Genomic DNA, 26,024 nt, shown 5'->3' on the forward strand with positions numbered 1-26,024 from the left:
GGTAGTACTAACACCATTAGTCACAACCACTTGGTCTAGCCCTAGGTCTAGCCCTAACGGGCTTGTATGACTCAATTATTAGTTTGTATCAGTGTTGCTAATATCGGTATCGGCAAAATATCGGCGAGGGTCGAGAAACATGTTATCAGCAATATCGGCGAAAATATCAGCAAATAGCGGCAAGCATAAAAAATCAAATTTTTCAAATTTTTATACGTAGCTGATATTTTCAAAATATGGCGATATTTTGCCGATATTTTCAAAATATCGCGATATTTTGCTGATATTTGCCGATATCTTGAAAATATCGTGATATTTTCTTGACAATATATCGTTTTGCCAAAAATATCACAATATTTTCAAATATTGCCAATATTATCAACACTGATTTGTATACAATCATTAATTAATTTTTCAATAGTTAGATTTTCCATCCATTAATATTATAAAAAGCTCGATTTATGTGAAAAGCATCACAAAGAACAAGATAGTAAAAAGTCTCAAAAGTAATAATTTCTTTTTTAAAGTATCAATAGAATGCCTGGAAACCCAGTGAACTGGGTTTATCTTGGGTGGTTGGGAGGAAGATGGTTATCCTCCCCACCCAGGGTCCAATTCCCACAAGTGACATGATGAGATTTGTAAGTTTGTTGTAATGGCTTCGAGCCTTGTTGTTGAGTCTAAGCAGTCCCTCGAGAACCAAATCATGTATATTCCTCATATAAAGTAGGAAAATATTTCTCATGGAGAAAAAAATGCCCAGAGATCCAAGCCCTAATAATCTAGAACAAAGGAAAAACATCCAATCTATACAAATAATGACACTATAATTCATCAATATAAAAATCGAGAGGCTCGAAATAGTATGATTGACATTCACATCTTTCAGTTATGTATCAAGGTATTCTTCAAGAATTTTTATCATTTATGTTACCTACTTAAACATTATCTTAACATGGGTGTTCCTCAAGTGCACCCTTACTGCACAAGTGGGTATCATCCCTGCAATTGAGCTAGGGCAAACACCCTTGGGTGTCCTAGATTCCATACTGAGGATGTGCTACACAACTTTGGTTCTGGATGCAAACACTGCAAAACCATTTTTTGTCGACTTAACATGTAATAACTAAAAATTGAACATGTTAATTGGTTTGCAACAATAACACAACTACCACAATATCAACTGTAAATATGTGTTCCTTTTTCTCGTTGTATAATTATCAAAAACAACCAGCATTTTTGCTCGCCATTTCTAATCTATAAACTGTCGTGGATATTTCACTGGATAGTTCTTCACAACAAATCTGATAAATCTATACTTAAAAATCTGAAAATCTAGACTATTAGGGTTTATTTCTCTTTAGATTTCTACATTTGTAGATTATTGTTTATTGCATATGCATCCAAATTAAAATTTATGCAAAAAATAAGGAACAATGAAATAAAAACTCACAACCACATTTGACACAAAATATCATGGGAAACCCTTTCAGGAGAAAACCCAGTTGGAAGGTGAGGCCACTCTACTCTCTTTCTTTGAATAGAAAATAGTTGTGAGTACAAAGAACTTAGAAGTAAGCCCTATGGCCCATGGGATACTACAGGAAACAAATCCTCTCTGTGTTCTTTTTCCTTGTCACTCTTGGCTACATTGCTTGTCTATGGAACAAAATGCACTTGAAAATAATGGAAACCCTTCTCCTCCTAGTAGTTCGGATATAACAAAGTTTGATAGCCTACTACAGGTTAGGTTTGACTACCTCAACTCTTCACCAAAGTTACAATATGGACTCTTCTAGAGTCTTCTTCATCATGATCATATGGTTGTTGGAAACACTGACCGGGGGGGGTGAATTAGTGTTTCTTAAATTTCAACAATTTAAGTATCAAAACAATCAACCAATAACTTCACATCAAATGAACACAAGATATATATGTACAATATTTTATACTACAAGGGAAGCTACAACTTCCAGTTTACCAACTTCAGTCGAAAGGGCTACAACCCCAAGATTTACTAGCTTGCACTAGGAGGCGACAACCTCCTGAAGGAAGCTACAACTTCCTTCCCTAGCACCAACCAGACACCCTATACAATAAAAGGTAAAACAAAATCTTCTTGGGCTCCCGTACCAAGGACAATGGCCCAATTACAACACCATTCAGACCCTCAAATCATCAATGCAAGTGCCCCTATACTACCTTTGATTTTCCTCATAAATTCTTCAAGGTTAGCTCAAAACTCTACTCCACAACTTCACTAGAGGTATGCTTCAAGACATCCACCAATTTTTGCTTCTCCAGCGGTTGCTTAAGACTTCAAAGACTGATCCAAAGATCTGCTTCAAAACAAGTGACAAAGTTTGCTCCAAAAGAGTACTGCTACAAACATCAAAGTCTATATCAAAGTCTGCTTCAGATCATCATAGGTCTACCACAAGTTTATTATCAAGGTCTACTTGAAATTTGCTCTCAAGATCTACTTCAAATCATGGCCCAAAACTTCTACAAAAGTTGCTTTAGAATTTCTTCAAGACAAGTGTCAAGGACTGTCCTAGAACATGTACAAGAGAGGCATGAAGGGTCTACTTTCTACAAAATTATCGTTAAGGTAACCTCCAAATATATATTCAGATGTGCCCTAACCAAGGTTGAAAACTTCCCTACATCTTGACCTTAGAGCTAGCTTGAATTAAGCCTTAGATAGCTCGAGTTTTAGGTCTCAGATAAAATTGATGAGGGATCCAAAAGAGGTTCTTTTTTGTTTGTTGAAATTCTAATGTTCTATGATGTAACAATCACATATTACAAACTCCTTTATGTTGCAATATTAGATAAGAAATTGTAGATAGAACATAAATCAAATGCACAATAGAAGACAGCTAAGAACAAAATGAGACAAAGCATTTAGGTCCAATGACCAGCGAAAAACCCACAAGGGGAAAACCAAACCAGATTCTTCCTCTATTAGAAATCAATTGTTCAAAAAAGATACAAAGTACAATGAGAGTAAGTTAATCATTAATTATGATTATTATTTACATTATTTTTTATTATTTTTCTATAAACTATAATCATAACAATGAGAGTGTAAGAGAACATTATTGAGAGTCATGATTGAATGACTTGAATTTATTTTTAATAATAATATAATAGTATCATAAAAATATTAATAATAATAATGATAATATTGAAAATTAAGTCGAAATTGAACTACTAGGATTGATTGATGATTGGAAGGGATTTCCCATAAACAATACTTGATTAGCAATTGATGCAAGGTGATTTACTATTTTTGGAAAGTCATAATTGAGATGTTATATTTTTAGATTTTCTATTTTTAGACTTTCTATTTTTAGAAATTCATCCCTAAGCTAGGGAGGAATTTATTTTTGCAACAAAAGATTTATGCTTTCTCTATTCATCTTTGTTCATCTCTGCTCTGTATCATCTGGAACAATGATGTCTCACTCTAATGAAGAAGAATCATCATAGGGCAGATTCATCTATCACCCTATATTTGCTTGGAGGATTTCCACTTGCCAACATTTGACAAGGATCATGCACAACCAAGTCTCATCTCTGCTTGGAGGGGCAACCCACTTGAGAAGAATCTCACACAACCAAGTCACATCTCTACTTGGGGGCATAACCCACTTGTTAAGGATCTCGCAAAACCAAGTCACATCTCTGCTTGGGGGATAACCCATTTGACAAGGATCTCACACAACCAAGTCTCATCTCTGCTTGGGGGTTCCACTCAAAACATAACAAGGATCTCGCACAACCAAGTCTCATCTCTGCTAAGGGGGATCCACTTGTCAACACATGACAAGTATCTCGCACAACCAATGATCATCATCCATGACCACCCTCTCTAAGAAGGGTCACATCCATCAGTCCAAGTTGTTCTCTAAAAACCATGAACTTCCCTTTTCGAAAAGGCTTGGTAAGAATATTGGCGATTTGGTCATCAGTCGCTATATGATGGAGTCTTACTGCTCCTCTTTGCACCATATCCCAGATATGGTGATATTTGATCTCAATGTGCTTGGACTTGTCATGGAACACGGGATTTTCTACAAGTCAAATCCCAGTCTTATTGTCACAGTAAGATATTGTCGTATCTAGCACATGCTCAAACAGCTCTCCAACTATTCTCCTTAGCCATATTGCCTCACAGCTAACCATGCTAGCAGCAATGTGTTCATCTTCAATCGTGCTAAGGGTTATAGACTTTTGTTTTCTGTTCATCCAAAATATCGTGGCAAATCCTAAGCTAAAGCAACACCCAAATGTGCTTTTTCTGTCAGTAGAGTTAACAACCCATTCAACATCAAAGTACTCAAGAAGTCTTACATCTACAGCAGTATATTTCAATCTAAGTTGCACGAAACGTTGAAACATTTCGGAGTTTCCGAAACAGATACGTTTAAAAATGTCACCTCCCAAAAACAGAAACGTCGTACGAAGCATCATATATGTAAATATATATATATATATGAGTGAATAACACATTACCTTGCAAGAAAAAAGGAATAAGACCCATAGATGACAATTTGGAAGGAAAAACAAGCCTATATTAACTCTCATAGATGATTACATGATAGTCGAGTTTCAACGTGTTTCGGCCAAGTTTCAGAGTTTCGGGTACGGCCCGAAACGTTGGGTTCTTAGAAGTTTCATGCAACATAGATTTCAATCCAAGATTGATGGTCCCATGCAAGCATCTCAACACATGCTTTGTAGCAATCTAGTGTGCATGAGATGGTTTAACCATATATTGGCTCAGAGTATTGACCGCAAAACATATGTCCAGTCTAGTGTTCACTAAGAAAACCAGTGCCCCAATCAGTTGTCAATACTTAGAAGGATTTTCCAAATCGAAACTTGCAGCTTCACCACATATCTTCTTGAAGTTCATCTCCATTGGAGTATTCATGGATTTACATTATGTCATACCAAATCCTTCTAGCAGCTTGACAACATAGGTTGATTTTTGGTATCCAACTTTTCGGTCTCGAAGTTTTTCGAGTGTTGTCATTGTGTTCAGGGAGGAAACAGTTGGTGCTCTCCTCGCTCTAAACGACAATGGCGCAGGTTTCATAATAGCATTGTTGTCTCCTTATCCTCGAGTGCAGGTTTCGGCTCTTGAAGTTATGGCATCAATGGATCGGGATTATAGTGATAGGATTGGCAGTCAGCCCCTGGTTTTCCAGCTCACGACCCTGCTCTCGTCAAAGCGTGTCAAAGTCCGAAGAGGCGCTGTGATTGTCATCCTGGGCATGTGTAACGACCAAAAGTCATATACGCAGCAGAAATATTAAAATACTTCATAGGCAAAGACATCCATTGTAGGACAGTAATTGTAAATTGTATAGTGTATAAAGAATTCATGTAGGATGATTACAAATGAGAATGAGGGTCCGATATATATAGCAAGTTAAGTACCCTTTCATGAACAAGCATGTCTCTAAGACATGCCTTTTCATTATTAACTAATTAACCATTAGTTAATTTACTTATTATTTATTATTATATTTATATTATTATGATTATTATTTATTATCTATTTTTATCTTCTTTTACATAATTTATGTTCATAACATTGCCTTCTCCTTCGAAAAGCTTTGTCCTCAAAGCTTGTTGATGAAAGGACTTGAACTCTTTTATGTTGTGAATGTATTCTCTTCTCGATACGGTCATCTTTGTTGATACAAGTTGATATATAAAATTGTCGTACTGAAAATGGATCGGACTATCCTAGATTTATCTTCTCTCGAGTCTACTTTTGTGATGAATCGTTATCATGGGACTAGATTTTGCAAACTTCAGTGTTTCTGGAAACATAAACTTGTCATTTATTTTCTGAGTGACACTGGTATGTAGATTGATGGGAAAGTCTGCTCTTGTGATTCGGATGTCGATACATAGTTCTTTTGGTTGGACTTCCCCTTATCATGTTAGTGGTTGATCCCTGATTTTCTTCAGGCATTGTTGTTGTTGAGTTGGCGACTAAATCATCACTTGGAATGTTCGTCGTTTGCACAACAACCTCTGAGTATGTTTTTACTTCAATATTATTTGGATTTGCTTGAACTGTGAGATTAGTGGAATCGATGTTTGTTTCTTCTTCCCCAATTTGGACTACTGCATCTCGCGATTTTGGTGCTTCTTTTGCGACAATTTCTTCAAAACTATTCGTCAATCATTTCTTATCGTCCTTAAGTTTTTTAATCTATTTTATCAGATTTTGGTTATGATTTTTGAAACATAAGCATTCCTCATTTTCTGAGTCAACTTTATTTTGGCCTTCAATCTTCTCATCTTTTAAACACTTGATTTGTTCTAATAATTTTTTGTTAAGGTCTTTTAAGCATAAATTATCCTCTTCTTTCTTTGATAGACTTTCGTTGAATTTTTTGTCAATATCCCAATGATCCCATGGGCCTTTTAATTGCCATGCAAGGAAGATAGATATCATCTGCCATGCATGACATGTTCTTTGAAGGAGTTGGACACGAAAGCACAAAGACTGTAGCATTTCTGATTACATTACTAATGATGATGATAATATTTTGAATGTTATAACAATCACTAATGATGATGAAAATGTTTACGCTGAATTGATGATGTGATTTGTTTATGTTGAATTCATGATGATGATTATGTATTTTTAGATATAGATTCTAGATTCTAAAAGATGAATGGTAATATATATATATATATATATATATATATATATATATATATATATATATATATATATATATATATGTCGTTTCCTTGCCGTATCGTATCCTGATTTTTTGAAAATTTGTCATATCTGTTTCAAACCCCGGATCCGTATCCGTTTCAGTGCAACTTAGGATTAGAGTAGTGGTTATGAAGTGCAGTGATCAGGTGCAGCGACTGAGCAGGGTGACCAGTGTGATCTATCTTATTTTTGTATCTTATCTTAAGGGTGGCAAGGTGGTTCTAGTGCAGAAAATTGATGCTACATGGTGTTGGAGTATCCTTTCAATTAGAGCTGATAAAACCAGGGTATTGGAGCACCCTTTAATTGGCGTTGATAAAACCAGGGTGTTGGAGCATACTTCTAGTTGGAGCTGGTAAAAGCAGGGCGTTGGGGCATCCTCTCGATTGGAGCTAATAAATGAAGGGGGTTGGGGCCTCCTTCCAATTGTTGTTCCAGAATCTTGGAAGTTGGAGATTCTTGTTGATGTAATCTTTAAGACATATACTAAAGAAGTGTAATCTCAGTATTCGTGAATATTTCAACAGGAAGTGCTAGCATATCACTTGTAAGTAGCTCATCAGACTTAGAATCTCACAAAGATTCCATATATACCATTATCTCTGAAACTTGACAAAAATAGTAGGTGTCATGCATATCACCTAGAGGAACCTCACTGGAATCCTAAATTCATAGGGACTCTGAATGTGTGACCAATGTTGTTGTACCATCCCTGGAACTCTGCCTCCTACAAAGTAGGGGACCTGTTTAAAACAAAACACTCTCCAATCTATGCAAAAATGTGTTTGTATCATCACTAAATCAATCCTGTGACTAGTTTCCACAGGAAACCCCAGCCTCTATTTGCATCTATCTTTGAACCTCTAGCCTAATGAAATGCATTGGTCATTGACCCTCTAAATTTGTAAGGGGGGAATTTAGGGGTTAACAAGAGACAACACCTTTAGAGGATCAAAGAACAAGATAAAGGTATCCATCTCACCTCAAAGCAAAATACCCCATCTTGCAGAGCTGTACAAAAATAAGGCAAGTATGGAAATGTTCTCCAAGCATAATAGATGAGCCCTGGACTCAACCTAGATGATGGCAGTATTGTTCATTTGCAAAAAATCACACTAGAGCCTGATAAACTAACCTCTATCAAATTGTGACCAATATATTGAAGTTAAACTAGGAGCCCAAGCTCTTAACCATAAAGAATATTCATTGTAATGATGGTACAAAAAAGTAACATCATTGCTCAGATGTCTTCAAAATGTAGGTGGAAGCATTGGCATTTTAGTCCAATAAGGAAAGCATGCCACTTGCTAACTCAAGATTGGAAAACAAGTTTCATGGTGAAACTAGGGCCCATGAACTAAAACATTGAATACATGTAACTTTGTAAGGAATGTTGATCCCCACCTCCCCACAATGAAAAGAGCAACGTGTTATATTCTTTCCACGACTAGCCCACGCAGTTAACCGGGGGGTTAGAGGGGGGGCGGAGCCCCCCTTCGTTGCGCTCATTGCGTAGCGGGGGTGTCACATGGGGTTTGAGGGGTGCAGGTAACCCCCCTCTATGGGGTTCAGGGCAGCGCCCTGGAAAATTTTGTCTTTTGGACCCTATATTAGGTTGGGCAGACCTACCTATGGTTTTGTGCATGTTTTTCGCACATGGTTTTGGACGCGATGGTTTTCGGTCCATGGTTTTGGACGCAATGGTTTTCGGTCCACGGTATTGGATGTTGCGACATGTATAAATATGTATTGTAACATTGAAAGGAACATAATGAAAAATCAAGCTGGTACTCCCAGTTTTGGGATCCAGGGGAAAATCTCTGTGTATATGTGTTTTATGTGTTATGCTCTCGTATTGTTTATTTTCTATGTTTTAGAATTCGTATGCAGGTAATTTCTATACGGGGTTAATCCCTACGAATCGTTCAAAGATTTCTTCAAAATAATAAAAATCATAACATGATCTTCCTAAGATCACAAAAACTGAGGGGACCATCCAATAGTCTCTGTGGGCTCCTAGTGAAGGATAATTGGAACATATCATTTGCAAACAATAGTATGGCAATCAGCATAACGTTTAAGATGCAGTCATCATCTACATGAGTGTTCCCTATAAGGTAACTTTCCAACTCATCAATGTCAATCCCAAATAGTGTAACAGAATACAGGTAACCTAGTTTGACCCCAATGATGCTCCTAATAAAATAAAAAAGGCCCTATTATTTACAAAAGCACCCAACCAATGTCTAATAAAGCCTCATGTCAACCTCGATCATGACCTTGAAATATCAACATCCCATAATATCTGCAAAACAAGAGCCCTACAAACAGAGTCAAAAGCCTTTCAAAAGTTACAAAATAACAGAAATCTCTGGAAGATCGCTGACTATCTTCCTCAATAATAGGCCAGACAGTAAAAATGTGGTCCATAGTCTGGTAGCCTTTCCAGAAACCCCATTGCTCAATGGCGCCCTGAGTTTGGTCCTCTCCAAATACTCTGAAAATCACAAGTTCAAAACAGTGGCATGCCGCATAAAGTTTGGCAAAGGTTTATCCAATCATAATGGTCCTTGAATTGTTTGGATCAGAGCTGATCTGCTATTTGAAGATCAGGTGGATGATGTGATGTGTCCATGAAGTGGGGAGAAACCATGCAAAGTACCTCATTGAAGAGGTAGGAAATGTGAAATGGCATCTAAAAGAGGTTCACTGGTGGGTCCATATAGAAATATGGTGTCCCAATTCAGCTGGTGCCGCTTACAAGTAAATACAACAATTTGAAATCTAAGCTCCAACATGAAGTTACTGTGCATTTAGAAGACACTTAACAAGCAGATTGAACAATCTAAATTTGAGGATAACATCATTGTTCAAACAAAATTAGCAAGAACTGCAAGTTTAATTGTTTCATTGAGAGGGGCAGATTGATCCCCGTTTCATCAGTAGATTTTGATATGCACATCTCATGCAAGTAAGCTATTATGTGCATCCATGATAAAACATATTCAGCAAGTCTATCTCAAGTTTTTCTTTTACAGCGAACCCTCAGGTGCAATGTCCTCCCTAATACCTTGCGCATCCTACCATAAATGCAAGATCAAATAAAGTGAAACACACACAGAAGCACATAGATCTACTTACAGTCGAAGGTTCCTCCCCCTCAAGTTCACCGGCATGGTTAACCAGCATTTCGCCATACTCCCCAATACACCAAACAGTAACCCGAAGAAGACTTTCCTGATACAAATGCAATCCAAACTTGGTCAGGGCAAAATAATTCAAAGTTTTTTTACCCAAAAGAAGAGATAAAAATGTTGCATGGATCAAGCATTATTTAATATAAAAAAGGAAAAAAAAAAAAAAAAAAAAAAAAAAAATTAAAATAAATAAATACTCAGAATAATCTAATACATTCACAGGTACAGCCATAATTTAAATATTCCATATACAATGTTGAGATAGCATAAAGAATATCTGGAGGCAGCACTGGCAATAATTATAGTCAGATCCAGAACATAATCACTTCTATTACTATACCAACATTCAATTTCTCTCAATATGTTCCACACAAAAGCACCTTCTCCAGGGGCATGTCAATGACGCAATCACATATTGCAAATGTAAGAAAACAGTGGGCTTCCCTGACAAGAGAAGAAACACTTATAACAGTGCTATGGATACAATGAAAAAAGCATGAAGATGCTTAAGAAGTCACCAAGAAAAAGTACTAGTTTGAACTTTGAACTCAGTAGTGTCAGAGAGAAGACAATTATGCTTAATGCTGAAATAGTTGTACAGGTTAAATTCAATAAGACTAAATTTAAAGAGTATAAAATTCTTGATCTCTTGACATAGGGTTTCTAAGGGAGGTGAAAACTTTGTGGTTAGCAGTCTCGTGAGTATGCAAGTCCGTATAGGTAGCTCAGACCAGAGAAGCAGGAGACTAGGATGTCTGTGCAGAGCATAGCCAATGATGGATAAGTGCACAGCCATGACCGGCACTCATTACTCATTACGTCAACCCACTCAAGGGCTTGAAATAGATGTTTGGAATTGTCATCATATTTGATGGTCATTCCCATGTACAGTATATAAGATAAGTTGTTGCAGATAGGGACTTTGTTCCTATCAAAGATATTTGGGAGAACTACGTGAAGTCTTTCCCCAAGTTGAACATATCATTGGCCTTCAGCTTGCAGGCTGAACCAGAGATTCAGCAAGTCTAAGGCGGCACATCATTTCAAGGACATTCCGGCCCTATCACCTACGAATATAGTTCTCACTATACTTGTAATCACAAGTATATATAGTATTCACAATTATCTAGGTACAAGCATACCGACCAAACATTTAAATCAACCATATTTTATCTTCGGTTATCACGTGATATCTTCAACATGGAATCAAAACAAGTGTACCCCACCCTGTTATTTCGTCCTTTTGTATGAAGCAAGCAAATATGAAGTGCCGCGTATGAATAGGTATGTCAATCGCATATATGAATTCTATTATTGTTGGTTCCAAACTTTTGACAAATACTTAGCATGGAATTTGGTTGAATGAGGAAATGCTATAGTGAAAAATGCTTGGTGAATTAGCTTGTGTTATGCTTGCGCTAGGCCTAGGGTTTTATGAATAATCGTGGGAAGAAATACTTCCAAGGAACTTGCTAGGTGAAGGCAAGGGAGGAGAAAGGGCTTATTATGATTTATTCCAATGAATGCTAGGCTCATACAACCCTCAAAGAAGTCCCCGAGGTGAGAGAGAAAGACCTAGGTTTTCCGTGTTGGAGTGGCACCTAGGGCAAGGTTTTTTATGGATGAAACTTGAGAGGATGCCCACCAAACTTGGAGCATAGGTAGCCTAGACCCTAAGCTTGATGTGTGGACCCTCGGATTCTCGAAAAATCACCTTCCTAAAATTTCACGGCAAGCCCTAGATTTTCGGCCTACCTTTAGGGGACCGAATTTTAGGAGGAGAAAATATGTAGAAGAGAAGAGTTGATCACCAAATTTCTTGGACTAGTGCCTAGTTCTTTGGGCTATGGAGTCTTAGATGATTTAAAATTAGCCAAACTGTCCTTAAGGAGGCTAAAGATTGATGTCCTAGCAACCAACCTTTAACATTTACCCTCAAGATTTATGGAGTTTTATGGAAGAAAGAAAAAATTTCACCCACTAGGAACATTCATCATTTGCCATACAATGAGTACCACATATGCAATTGCCAGCCAAGAAGCTTTCCAAAAGTGAATTTCAACAATTAGGGCACAATATCATTAGCCTAGTTGCAACAATCCATACATTAGACATAATTCCAAGAGAATATTCAACAAGAAGCACTTACATGATGACAATATGATATATCCCAATGTTGCGAAAATAGCGATTTAATCGCAATTTTTTCGTTGAAACGATTAAATCGGCCAATTAATTCAATGATTTTTTCATTTTGAAAAAATCGGATTTAATCCCGATTTTTTGGGAAAACATCTTGATTTCTTAATTTTTTTAATTTTTATTTTATTTTTTTAATTTCGCTGATTTTTACCGACTTTATCCCAATTTTTATGATTTTTTTCTGATTTCAGACCCTCGTTGATTTAATCCCGATCGTGATTTTTGCAACATTGATATATCCATCCACAAATCATGAGATAGCTCCAAAGAAGAGCGAAAATTTCAGCTCCAAAAGTCAAAATGCATCTAAGAATCTCCAACAATATCCAAAGAAAAAGTGTGAGTTCTTTTACAAGAGAAGAATCCAAGTGATGACGATGCTCTCACAAATGAGAGTCATGTTTATTTATGTGATCCTCTTACTAATTTGAAGTAGCTTAATAGCCCCTACAATTATTAAATAATGTGAAATAACAAGTCCTTGGTGACATAATGAAATCATGGTGTAGAAGGGTCGTTGGAGGGCCTTGTTGAGTCCTCAAGGTGCCATAATGAGAGTGAGACTCCATGAATGATAGACTGGGGGGGGGCTTGATTTCCAAGAAAAACATCATGTGATGCTCCAAGGTAGCTTTGGGGCACAAGTAGTGGTCTCATGGGTCTCTTGATGAAAAATAAGCATGTAAACTACTCCAAATGAGGGCACAGAAGATGGTGCTTGCCCTCCCATGTCTAAAGGATGAGACAAACCTCCTCTAGGCCTCGAATCAGGTGTCAAACCCTGTATATACTGCTAAATTGGCTGCGGGCATCGCTGGTCCAAGTGTGTCATCTCGCATATAATGTGGGGCAATGAACAAGTTGTTGAAGTTGCTGAGGGTGCCCATGGCATTAGATAATGCTCTGTCACATGATGGAAACCCATGGCTCTCAACGCCTCCCCTACAAGTGTCAATATGATCCTTTCGTGGGCTTGGGCTCCAATTAAGTCACCCAACCCATGATGAAACCACCTGCCTATCTTGTATAAGATCCAATGTGTCCCCTGAGTCCTCACCCTCAGATACAATAATTCATTAGTAAGGGACTCAAACTTGTTAGTCAAGGGCACAAATGAGACTTCATAATGGGGTTCCCATCCAAATTAGGGGCTTCGAGCATGTAATGGTGTTACCTCCCTAGGTAGGAGTGGATAATAAACAACCTTATTAAGTGTTCCCAACAGCTAAAGGGAAAGACATGTCCAAGGTACATCCTTCAAGTGGTAGGTGTCACGTGAATAATGATGGAGTGGATTAGGATGTGAGGGTCTCAAGGCCAAATGCCATGGGGTCAAGGGTGTTAATGATGAGGGATGTCGACATATTTGGGTGTATAAATGTAGGAGTTTTTCGACCTTTCTTCATTTTCCTTTTGCATTTTATTGTATTTCCTTTTATTTTATTGCTCAAGGCTCCAAGGGATGAGAGCATGTTGTGTATGACATAACGGTGATTACCCCCTTAAGGAGAGGATATTCATCGCCCACTAGGGGTTCAGACATGCATGGGTTCCTTAATAATGCGAGGGGCGGTCATATGGGCCCTATGAAGCAGGGTGATGGCCATAATGATAAGGGGTAGAGCTTGTGAAAATTTCATCTATCACAACAACTAGAAATTATTTTCGTAATTGTTAATTTATTTGCAGTTTGCTACAGAAAATACCAAATAATTCAAACTGTGATTTTCACAAATAAATACTACGGAAGAAAACTAGTGTTGGAATCTGAAAAAATCTAGCGCACACACACATAAATTTTACACACTTATTTTTGGGCAAATGTCCCCGGAAAAACCCAACTTGGGAAAACCAGTGCAGCAGTCGAGGGTTTTTATTATTAGGCAGTAGTGAAATTATGAGTACAATCTAGATTCCTAAAATTGGCAATCCACAATAAGAAAATTTGGCCAAAATTATTTAAGCGAATTTCTCTTCCTTCGCAAGCAACCCTGACAACTCGCATTGTCTGCACTCGCACGGTTGCTTGTACTCACGCTTTTGCCTGTACTCGCGATGTTGCCCATACTCGGGTTTCTTCCTATACTCACACGACTTCCCATACTCGGGCTTCTGCCTGTACTCGCGTGGCTTCCCGTACTCGAGCTTCAACCTATACTCGTGTAGCTGCCTGTACTCGGGCTTCTGCCTGTACTCGCGCGGTTGCCCATACTCGAACTTCTTCTTGCACTCACATTGTTTCCTATACTTGGGCTTCGTCCTACACTCACATTGTCAGCACTTGAGCTACCTGCATTGGGAATAACTCGACCTCTTGCTACTACCTCTCTGGATCTAGAAATATTCCTCTAAATCACTGCCCCTATCCCTCACTGTCTCTGCGTCGACCTTTGGCTCTCCAGCGACTGTTGTTGCTCTCAGGAAATCAATCTGCCAAGGAAATCAAAATTCTAAAATGTCTCTGGTGTGTTCTCCAAGTGCCCATCGACTTCTTCTTATAATCATCTGTTGGAGCACCAACGGCCAAGATTAAAACTTAATCAAGGGCTAGGATCATCTCGAAGTCGATCCGTGTGAGTTTCTAGACTACGCTCACCTTGACTTGAATTGATTCAGATTAATTAACAAATTTTCCTAGTTTAGACTTAGGAAACATTAAAAAATAGGTTAATAATGTAATTAAGTCATCTCTAGGTGGAATTTCCAGAAACAATTTCTAGGTTTTGAGATCTCATGCATTCTAGCCTCTCCACAAAATTTCTTGGCTAGAACACATTCGATACTACAAAAACTAATAGAGCTCATGTTCGGGTTTTGCCCACATGCTAATTTTTATTGCCCTAGCCATCTTTTGCATTTTGTGGTATTATTTCCTTTTGTATATGGCCATGATATGCTTTTATCTTTATTTTTCTTTTAGGTGCATCAACCTCTGGGGCGTCGTTCCAGGCACGACCCAGACATGTGGACAAGGGAGGGGAGTACCAAAGCCTTGTGGACCCAATCGTCATGTGGACCCAAAGAAGGAAAATGATGAAATGGGGCATCTAATGTGGAGTATAAACTTCTTGCTCGTTGGTGTTTATTAATTGGTGATACCGTAATGTGTATATTTTGTGTAAGTATTTGATTTTTTATTCATAAACATCTTAGTGAATACAATACCCTCATGGCGGTTTGCCCATATAGGCAGTCACTGGTCATGAGGAATGAATAGTCATGTCCCCTAACTATTTTACCTCTTCACAATAATGTTTTATAATTATGTACTTGTTTATTTAATTAATTATTTTAAATATCATTTATATAAATAATATTGTTATGAATATTTTATTCACAACATAATGTGCATAGGGGAGCGAGAAATGTGGAACGGTAAAATGGGATTGCACTACCAAAATCAGGGTTTCCCAAGTAGTGTCCATCCTAAAGCTATAAGCCAGTAGGGGAGATCCCACGCGAGTAGAGTTGAGGATTAAGCCCCCATTTAATGTGAGGGAATAAGACTACAGTTGAAACCCTTCCTTCTACCAAGTCACCTAGTAATCCATACCCAAGTGTGCCCAAAAAAACAAGCATAAGCACCTAAGTGCACAATGAAAGACGTACCTTTAGGATTGGATGGCCCACTTTCAAACATATGATCTCGACCGACGAGAGAGGGGACTTATGACTAGCTCGGGGAGTGGAGATCAACTGGCACAACATCAACTACACTAGTGGTTGTCAGGGGCTGTCAGCTAAAGACAAATCTAGTTAGTGCAGATAGCAATGATTTGTGGCTAGTGGTGTCTCAAGACACATGACATGAAATCGTGGAAATCTCACTAGTCTAATGGAAAGGATATTATCTTAAAAGGTAGAGCTTGTAGATAACAATAGTTATGCAATCAAAGGTGTTGGGAAAACATCCATTGAGTTGGAATCAAATGGAAACATTCATCTTAGCAACATACTATATGTATCAGGTTTGAAAAAGAATTTGGTTTCTATTTCATGTTTGGAAGACAAAGGAGATAAAGTAACATTTATTAATGGCAAAGTCCTAGTGTGGCCAAAAGGCTCAAGTATAGATTATGCTAGAGTAATCGGAGTTCCTGAAGGAAGGTTGTATCAACTCTTGAAACAACCCACTCAAGCATTAGTGCATAATGACATCAATCCATGTGAACTATGGCATAGAGGATATGCTCACCTTCATTATAGAGCTTTGCCAGCTTTAAATCAAATGGTTTCAGGTGTACCAAAATTACAAATGGAGAATGAAAGAGTATGTAAAGGTTGTGCACTTAGAAAGAATTGTCAAGAATCCTTTTCCAAGCAGTGGTAGTAGATCCAATGAAATCTTGATTCTAGTTCATTCTAATGTATGTATTAATGCCAGTAAAATCTCTTGGAGGCTCTCTGTACTATGTGACTTTTATCGATGAATTCTCTCAAAAGACGTGGATTTCCTTCATGAAAACCAAGGATGAAGTCTTCAACAAGTTTCAAGAATTCAAGGTTGAAGTGGAAAGCTTGATAGGAAAAAAAATCAAGATTTTGAGATCAAATAATGGAGGGGAATACACTTCCCAGAAACTCGTTGCCTTTAGTAAAGAAGTTGGGATTAAGAGGGAGTTGATAGTCCCTTACAATCAACAACAAAATGGAGTTGTTGAAAGAAAGAATAGGTCCACTGAAGAATCTGTTAAGGCAACGATGCATGATCAAGACATGCCCATGTTCTTATGGAGTGAGGCATCCATGAAAGCAGTCTATATTAGCAGAGATGTTACCTTTGATGAGAACATTGCCTGTTGGTAGTCTAAAGAAGTTCCCATGGACTCTAATGATGAGGAACATGAAGCTACCAAGAAAGAGGACTCGGATCCATCTAATCCTTCAGAACATCTTGTAGATCATCAGGAAGAGCCAGAAGGTCCTAGTGAACCGATGGATCTAGTTGTTGTTCCTGAAATCAAGAACAGGCCAGCTTGGCTTAGATATACCTTGCAAGAAGCAGAAGGTCATGTAGCACCACGTGCGTTATGAATAAATATTCATAATTATATATTAATTAAATAAAAATATTACATTCATAAATATTGAAATTTCTAAGTCTAACCATGAGAAATTTTATCTGTATTCTTCTGGTTTATTTCTCCTACTTGTTAATTACCAACAAGTTATTTAAACATATAAACATCGAAATAAACACAATACAGTTCAACCATCTACAGATCTCTGATCAACAGCTGAAAGAAATAGCAAACACACAAGTAACACCATTATTTTTGGACAACTCGTCCCCGGAAAAACCCAACTTGGGAAAACCGGTGCAGCAATTCTGAGGGTTTATTTATTATCCAGTATATCCTTGAGTACAACTACGTGCCAAACTGGCTCACCTGACAGAGAAAAATAACTGGCAGTAATACCTCTCTATTCAGAAGCAAATATTCAGAAAATCTGCCCCATGAAATCCTCTCCAACACAACTAAAGCACTGCGTCAGCCCTCCTGGCCTCCGCGTCAGCCTCAAACCCCTCTGCGTCAGCCCTTTGAGGCACTGCGCAACCTCTATGGCCCTTTGCGTGGATGACGCAGACCCTTTTGGCTCTGCGTTGTCTCCGCTGGCCTCTGTGTGGCCTGCTCTGGCTTCTGCATCTGCCTCTGCACTGGTCTCTCGGCACTATCTCTGCCTCTCTGTCCAACACTCACTGCCCCTCGCTACAAACTAATCACTGATTCGACTTTACTTAGAAAACCCCGCTCTAGTAAATCGAATGATCGATCACTCTAGTGTGTTCTCCAACTGACCCTCAAGCCTCTTCTTATACTTTTCTTGTTGGTCCTTCAACGGTCGAGATTACATCTCTAATCAATGACTAAGATTAGATTTGGCTTGATCCATGTCTTTTGGAACCTTCTAACCCAGTTTTATATTAATACTCATTAATATTTTATTTTTCTTAAGTTTAGACTTAGGAACTCCATTAAAAATATTAATTATTTTAATATCTCCTAAACCGGGTAGAATCTGCCCAAACCATTTCTAGGTCTTGGAGATCTCATGTGCTTTAGCCTCTCCACCAATTTCCATGGCTGGAGCACATCCCCAATGCTACCCCAAATCAACACTCCCTCTTAGCGAGGATTGTGCTCTAATAATACTCCACACTAAGCATCACTCTGATTATACGGCACCAGTACCTCTGTTGATGCTAGGCCTCCCCACCCAACATCGTCTGCACTGTTGCATCCTGTACTGCTGCCCACAACCCTGACACTACTGCATCCGTACGGCCTCTGCATCCGTGTTGTTGCTGGTCCTTTCTCCCAACACTGCATCTGCACTGCAACCCCCTCTCATCATGCTACATCGTGCTACTACTAACTACTACTGCTACTGCATTGCAACTCAGTTACTAAGAAGTAACTGATCCACCCAACTACTGACATCCATGTCAGGCTAGAAACACTCCCGATGTTGAAGCTCTCTCTGTCGCTAACACATGCTCCCTCTACTGCCTTTGCGTTGCTGCAACAACTCCCTGCCTCTCACATCGTTGCAAACCTCTCTATGCCATCCTGCATTGTTGCAATCGTCTTTGTGCCTCTCGCACTGCTGCAGCCTGCTAGCTCTGTGTTGCCCAGGACTCTGCACTATAGCACTCTGTCGCTTCCTCCACATTCGTTTCCACTGACATCCGCCAGTCCTGCTACTCTCTCTTCGAGGCTCCCGTAGCAAGGTATAATCCAAGAGTTTGGGTACCTCAAGGATCCTGCCCCTCATCGCTTGTAGTCTTCCTGACTACAGCTCAATGTCTCCCCACCTCTTCTCTAAAGGTACATGAGCACTCATGGCACAATCGTCATCCTCCTCTATCTCCTTTTCCGCCTTCATTGGCACTGCCTTGGAGTCAAACGCCTCTCCCTTAGTCTTCTTCCTCGAACACTGGTTCACATAATGAACCAGTTCCCAACAGTTGAAGCACTTGACCTTGGAGGTCCTTTTTCTTCCTCTTCTCCTACTTCCCCGCAGATGCTAGAGCTGCATCCTCTTCCTCTTCCTTCTTAATCTGGACCCCTTTGCTGCTACTTCCCATCTTGCTCAGTCGTCTGATCTCTTCTTGGCAAAGAGCTACCCACAATTCTTCCCAATCTGGAAGATTCGCCCTACCCAGTATGCTCTGGACAAATGTCTCCCACTCCTCGGAGACTGCGTTTAGTGCGGTCCTCACCATCAACTCTTGATCCGGCGTGGCCCCTATGGAAGTCGATTGGTCCCAGATCTCCTTCAACCGACCGAGGAAGTGATTTCTCTACTCCCCTTTCTGTATCTGGTATGACCGCAGTCAGGTCTCAAGTAACATCTTCCTCTACACGGAAGTATGTTGGTACAACGTCTTCAAGGTGTCCCACATTTCCTTTGTCGTCTCCTTCTCGGCAATATGTTGGACCACATGATCCTTTACCCCATCAAGGATCATGCATTTCGCCTTGGCCATTGCCTCTTCGTACTTATCATTATCAGTTGGGTCAACTGGGATAGCCACTGTTCTCAAGGCGAAGGCCTTGATGCGATGTCTATCTAGAATGGACAGGGTCCTGGCCTTCCAAACCACAAAGTTGGACGCCCCGTCCAAGCTGTCCTGATCCCTTAGTCCATTCATGGCCATCTCTCTGCTCTTCTTCATTCAACTCCTCCAAGTCTCTATTTCCCTTTGGAAGTTCCATGCTAGACTCCCTCTGGTCTCGATTTCCCTCTTGGAAATCTGGCTGCCAACCGTCGAGTCGCACCTCTTCGATCTTTTGTGCACCTACAACACTGATCCGGATTCCTTGGCTAGAAATCTGCCTCGGTAGCGACTCCCTCTACCTTGGTTTAGTCCTGTTAGGTACTATTCTGCCCACAGCACCCCACCAGCTTCACTCCTCACATACTGCCCACAGCTTCTTAAACCCTAGCAACCGAAGGACTGAGCCTCTAGGCTCTGCGCAATCCTGACACTGGCTGAAATGCTCCCCTAGCCAACTACGTCAACCCTCCTGGTCCGTGCGTGGGATATTTTCTTGCCTCTGCGCTGGCCTCCCTCAAGCTATTCTCAAATCCGAGTAAGACTAGAAGACATCGAAAGGACTGCGTTTAGAACTCATGAAGGACATTATGAGTTTAAAGTAATGCCATTTGGGCTAACAAATGCACCAGCAACTTTCCAAGCAACCATCAATGAGCTCTTTCATCCATACTTATCAAAGTTCGTATTGGTTTTCTTTGACGATATCCTTATCTACAGTGAAACTTGGAAGGAACATCTCAAACATTTAGAAGAAGTACTTTCCGTATTAGAAAGGAATCAGTTTTATGCAAAATTATCGAAGTGTACCTTTGGACAGAAGGAAGTCGAATATCTAGGTCACATCATATCCAAGGAAGGAGTCAAAGTCAACCCCAGCAAGATCAAGGCGATTAAAGAATGGCCAAAACCCAAGAACATATCAAAACTGAGAGGATTTCTAGGGTTAACTGGATATTATAGAAGATTCATAAAGAATTACGCACATTTGACTACACCACTGACAAACTTGTTAAAAAAGAATGCTTTCCAATGGAATAACCAAGCAAACGAATGCTTCAAGAATCTAAAAAAGGTAATGTCAACCACACCAATACTAGCAACTCCAAATTTCTCCAAACCATTCGTAGTCGAATGTGATGCTTCAGGGTTTGGAATTGGAGTAGTATTAATGCAACATAACCATCCTATAGCCTTCAAAAGCAGTGAGCTTAACAAACTGGAAAGCTTGAAATCGACTTACCAAAAGGAGATGCTTGCCATCATACATGCCTTAACTAAACAGTGACAATACCTGCTCGGATGTAGTTCTCAATTCAAATAGACCACAATAGTCTTAAATTCCTACCTCAACAAAAATCATTATCAATAGAGCAACAAAAATGGATGAAGAAGCTTTTTGCATTCGACCTGGTAATACTGCACAAAAAGGTAAAGGAAAATGTCAACGTCGATGAACTCTCACGGAAAGATGATGACAACACAACATGTGCCGCCATGGTAGTTGTTCCTGATTGGTTAGACGAAATACGAGTTGAGTATGCCAAGGATTTGTACTATGGTTCTATGATTGAAAATATCAGTCAATATGCCAACTTTGAATGGAAAATGACATATTGTGGTACCAAGGTAGAATTTATGAAACTCCATCTTCCAAATTTAGAATGAAAATTCTAAAAGAATCTCACAGTTCTCCTGCAGTTGGACATGTTGGATTCTTCAAAACCTACTACAACATTCGGCAATTGTTCCACTGGAAAGGTATAAGTAAGGAAATACAAAAGTAGGTCGCTAAATGTGATATTTGTCAAAAAAATAAAAGTGAAAATATTCCAACTCCTCGGTTACTACATCCGTTACATATTCCAAATCAAAAATGGGAAGAAATTTCGATGGATTTCATTGAAAGACTACCTACGTCTGATGGAAAGGACAAGATATTCGTAATAGTAGACAGACTCACCAAATATGCCCACTTCATGGCAATCAGGAAAAATGACACAACCAAGCAAGTCGCGGAGGTTTTTTGTAAAAACATTTAAAAAATACATGGTTTTCCGAAGGTTATTGCGAATTGTAGAGACACAAAATTTAGAGGCAATTTTTGGAAAGATTTATGCCACCAAGCGAGAATATCTCTCAACATGAGTTCAGCTTATCATCCCCATACAAATGGTCAAACTGAAGTTGGAAATAAATGTTTGGAAACATATCTTCTTTGTTTCGTCACCGACAAACAAAACAATGGTCTCAGTGGCTACACCTAGCATAATGGTGGTACAATACCACCTATCATACTTCAACCAAAATGACTCCCTTCCAAGCCCTACATGGCTATGGAAATTCTGCAAATTCAGCATTAATGACTAATCTCATTGATTCTGAATCTTCCAATTATGAAGAAGTAGCTAGCCAACAAGTTTGGAAGGATGCGATGTTGGAAGAATACCAATCTATTGTGAAGAACGATGTATGGGAAATTGTGCCTAGACCTAGATGGAAATCAGTGGTGACCTCCAAATGGGCATAGAAGATTAAGCATGCAATGGATGGCAATATTGACTAGTACAAGGTGATATTTGTGCCCAGAGGATTCTCCCAGAAAGAGGGAGAGGATTACGATGAGACCTTCACTCCAATTGCCAGGTACACTACTATTAGATCTATTATTTCTATTGTTTCTTCTATGGGTTGGAATTTACATCAAATGGATGTAAATACTGCTTTCCTCAATGGTGTGATTGAGGAAGAAGTGTACATAGAACAACCTCAAGGTTTTGAGGTTCATGTTGCAAATTAAAGAAATCATTGTATGGACTTACGCAAGCACCTAGAGCCTGGTATTTTGGAATTGATGGCTACCTGATGAAACTTGGTTTCTCTAAAAGTGATGTTGAAACTAACCAATATATCAAGGTTGAGAAGAATGAACCTATGATTTTGTTATTGTATGTTGATGACTTATTTCTGACATGTGTAGAGCATCTCATTATTCAGTGTAAGAGGGAGTTGGCCTTTGAATTCGATATGAAGAATCCTGGGTTGATGCACTACTATTTGGAGCTAGAAGTATCGCAGAAGCCTGTTGAAATCAGTGTTTTAAGATTCGGCCGGCTCGGAACCGATTCGACCGAGTTGGTCCAAGTCAAGGCCTCACCGGGTCGACTCGGCCAATGAACCAGTTCGGTCGACCGAGTTATTACCGAGCTGGCCGAGTTGTCTAACAACTCGGCCGGGTTGGATGACAACAGCCCGTGAATTAAAAAACAACGATTTTTCTTTTTTTTGCTTTTGGGGGACTCCAAGGTTTTCACGATGATACATTAATGGTTTTTTGTCCCTAAATAAGTTTATCTCGCTTGATCTTGAGAGGTTTGTTTAAGTGGTATCACATATGTAGTAGAGATTCCTTAAGGGATAGCTTCATTCTTCTTCAAAACCTTCCAATAGGTTCTTTGCCCCTTTCTTAAAGCAAACCTAACTTTGTGGCCCCAACCTTGGCCCTCCAAAGATGAGCATCGAGCCTTGAGTTGATTCCACATGATGATACACCCCTTTGATGAGCCTCCAAATGCTAAAACACTAAACTTAAAATCTTGGACGTTGGACTATTTGATGATATGCCCAAATGGACTGAAGATGCCCCCTGGCTGGCCTTGACCCTATTTTGGTGGATGGTGCCTTCTTCCAAAGTACAAATGAGGATGGTTATCATTGAGATGACTTAGGAGGGCTAGCGCATCCCTCTTTGATGCCAATGCTTACCCTTAGGGGTGCCATGTCACTCACATGCTTGAAAAGGGTGACATAAGGTCTCTCCTAGATGACATCATAGTGGAGGATGCACCTTTTGAAGATGGACACATGCACTTTAGGACTTTCTTGGAGTGACGAACACTCTTGGACCCTTGTATTAGTTCCTTGATGACTTACAATCTATTTTGGAGGATAACGCCATTTCTAGCCTCCTTGGTTATGTGTTTTTGTTTTGATCTCTATATCATCATCATGTATATATTGGACAGTGCACTGGGTGCCATTTTGATATAATGGATATATTCATGAGCCTACTTTGATCATATGTTGTCTTCTATCTATATTCTAATGCTGTGTGTTTGGAAACATGAATGAAAATCTTTAAACTATGTTTTTTATAATAATAAAAAAATATTTGATGTATTTTTTACAACGACCGAGTCATTGAAATCGAGCAGACCGAGTCGATAGTGAGTCAGAGTCGGAGTCGGAGTTTTAAAACATTGGTTGAAATATACCTTGGTAAAGGAAAGTATGTCATCAAGATTCTGCAGAAGTTTCGAATGGACTATAAATCTATGGCAACTCCCATGGTGACAAACCAAAGAAAGTTGAGAGACTCTAAGTCAGATTTGGTAGATCCATCCATGTACTGGAAGATGATTGGCTCTTTGATGTCTTTGGTTAATACCATGTCGAACATTTGCTTTGTAGTAAACACTCTGAGTCAGTTCTAGGTGGAATCATAACATGATCATTGGATTGAAGCAAAGCATGTATTGAGGTATTTACATGGAGCAGTTGATTATGGTTTAAGATGTGTTCAAACGGTGAGATAGAGCTACAGGGATATATGGATGCAGATTGGGCAAGGGGTGCTGAAGAGAAAAAGAGTACATATAGAAGTTGCTTTAGTTTGGGCTCCACTATGATTTTGCAGATAAGCAGGAAGCAGACTTTTGTTGCACTAGCACTGTTGAGGCAAAGTATATTGCAGCCAATTTGGTGAGTTGTGAAGCAATGTGGCTTCGGAAGTTACTCGCAATTTTATTTGATTAGGTGTTTGAACCGATCATAATATATTGTGAAAATCAAAGTTGTGTGAAGCTTACAGGAAATCCAGTTTTCCATGACAAGTCGAAGCACATCAAGTACCACTTCATTCGTGACATGGTACAGAGTAGTGAAGGTCCAGTACATTTCCACTAATGAGCAAATTGTTGATATTCTTACGAAGCCTCTACCCAAATCGAAGTTTGTATAATTTAGGGACAAGCTTCGCTTGTTAAGAATGCATCCCTCAATGAGAGGGAATGTTGATGAGAGAGTATTGAGAACAGACATTCTCCCTATGCTAAGTATGATTGAAATTAGGGAGGATGGTCCAACAGTGGACAGACATTCTTCATGTGTCAAGTATGATGACTAGAATTAGGAACAATGGTCCTAGAGGCCCAAACACTCAGTGAATGCCTTTCAGCATTAGGTTTAGAAATCTCCAAATAGGTTGACAGGGCTCATTTAGCATCAGGCCTAAAACTAAGGTGAACCAAGACCAGTTTATATAGCATGTGTCAAAAAGACCAGAATCATAGTGACTAGTTGATGCTAATGATATACCATGTTTCAGGAGTACCGACCAAGATTATGGTGACTATACACCATAGGTCAAAGGTACCAACCGGAATTGTTGTAACTTGTTGATCCTATTGATTTTACCATGTGTCACAGTCGGTAACCAAATTATGGTAATTGGATTTTTTATAATCTTTTTCTTAGAGAAATTTGTCAACATGAGCACATCTAGCTAGTCATTATGAATACCTCCCTAGCTAAAGAGAAAGTGTTGAATTTTGTAGCTATGGTCAGTCTTCATAATTAATGTTTTAGCCCTTGAAATAATTAATATAAGACATGTTCTTCATGTCAGCATCAAAAGAGAAAATTTTGAATTTTTGGCTCCAAACTTGTCAAGTTGGCCCTCCTAAAGAGCCTCAAATTCAACTTGTTCAAAGCACTCCCCAAACATCTTATGTGACTCATATCCCTAAGCCTCGTCTCACATTTCCATATACTTTACTATTATCTATTGCCATTCTATGTCTTTAATCAAATCTCAAAATACAAAAGTGATTATTACGTTTTTGTGTTTCCTTGCTAAATTAGTTTGTATTTTAGTGAATCTGCTTACTTAATGATTGTAAGGCATTGCAATCTCCTTTTTTCCTAAGTCATTGGGGAGGATGACCGCTGGCTACCAGACTAAGTGCCACATCACATGTACCAGAAGAAGCCATCCTGGACAGCTACAAGAGCAAGGAATGCAACATTGAGTTAATCTGCAAACTTGGATACTTTTAATCGTGGCCATCACAATCAAAGCAGTTGTTATATGTGACACTTTCGTCCATTGTTACATATTATAAAGATTAGTCGCTTAGTTACAACACTTCTCCTTGTTCTTCGATCTGGATTGGATGATAATAGTCTATATATTTTTTTTGTAACCAGTGGAGGAAAGATAGACATAATGTTATTTTCTTTGTAAGAG

At 39.0% G+C, this 26,024-nt stretch overlaps 1 protein-coding gene across 1 annotated transcript in view; it reads right to left on the minus strand.

The window, feature by feature from the left end:
• LOC149244546 (AP-1 complex subunit gamma-2-like) overlaps positions 1-26,024 on the minus strand; it is a 221,621-nt gene that overhangs the window by 53,297 nt on the left and 142,300 nt on the right. Inside the window, exon 10 of the mRNA XM_089374886.1 lies at positions 9,899-9,994. Coding sequence (XP_089231012.1) covers positions 9,899-9,994 — 96 coding nt within the window. The remainder of the gene's footprint in view (positions 1-9,898; positions 9,995-26,024) is intronic.

Source organism: Pinus tabuliformis, chromosome 8, assembly GCF_031772625.1.
Source record: "Pinus tabuliformis cultivar Carrire ecotype Pingquan chromosome 8, CPIR1, whole genome shotgun sequence".
In the NCBI taxonomy this organism is placed as follows: domain Eukaryota; kingdom Viridiplantae; phylum Streptophyta; class Pinopsida; order Pinales; family Pinaceae; genus Pinus; species Pinus tabuliformis.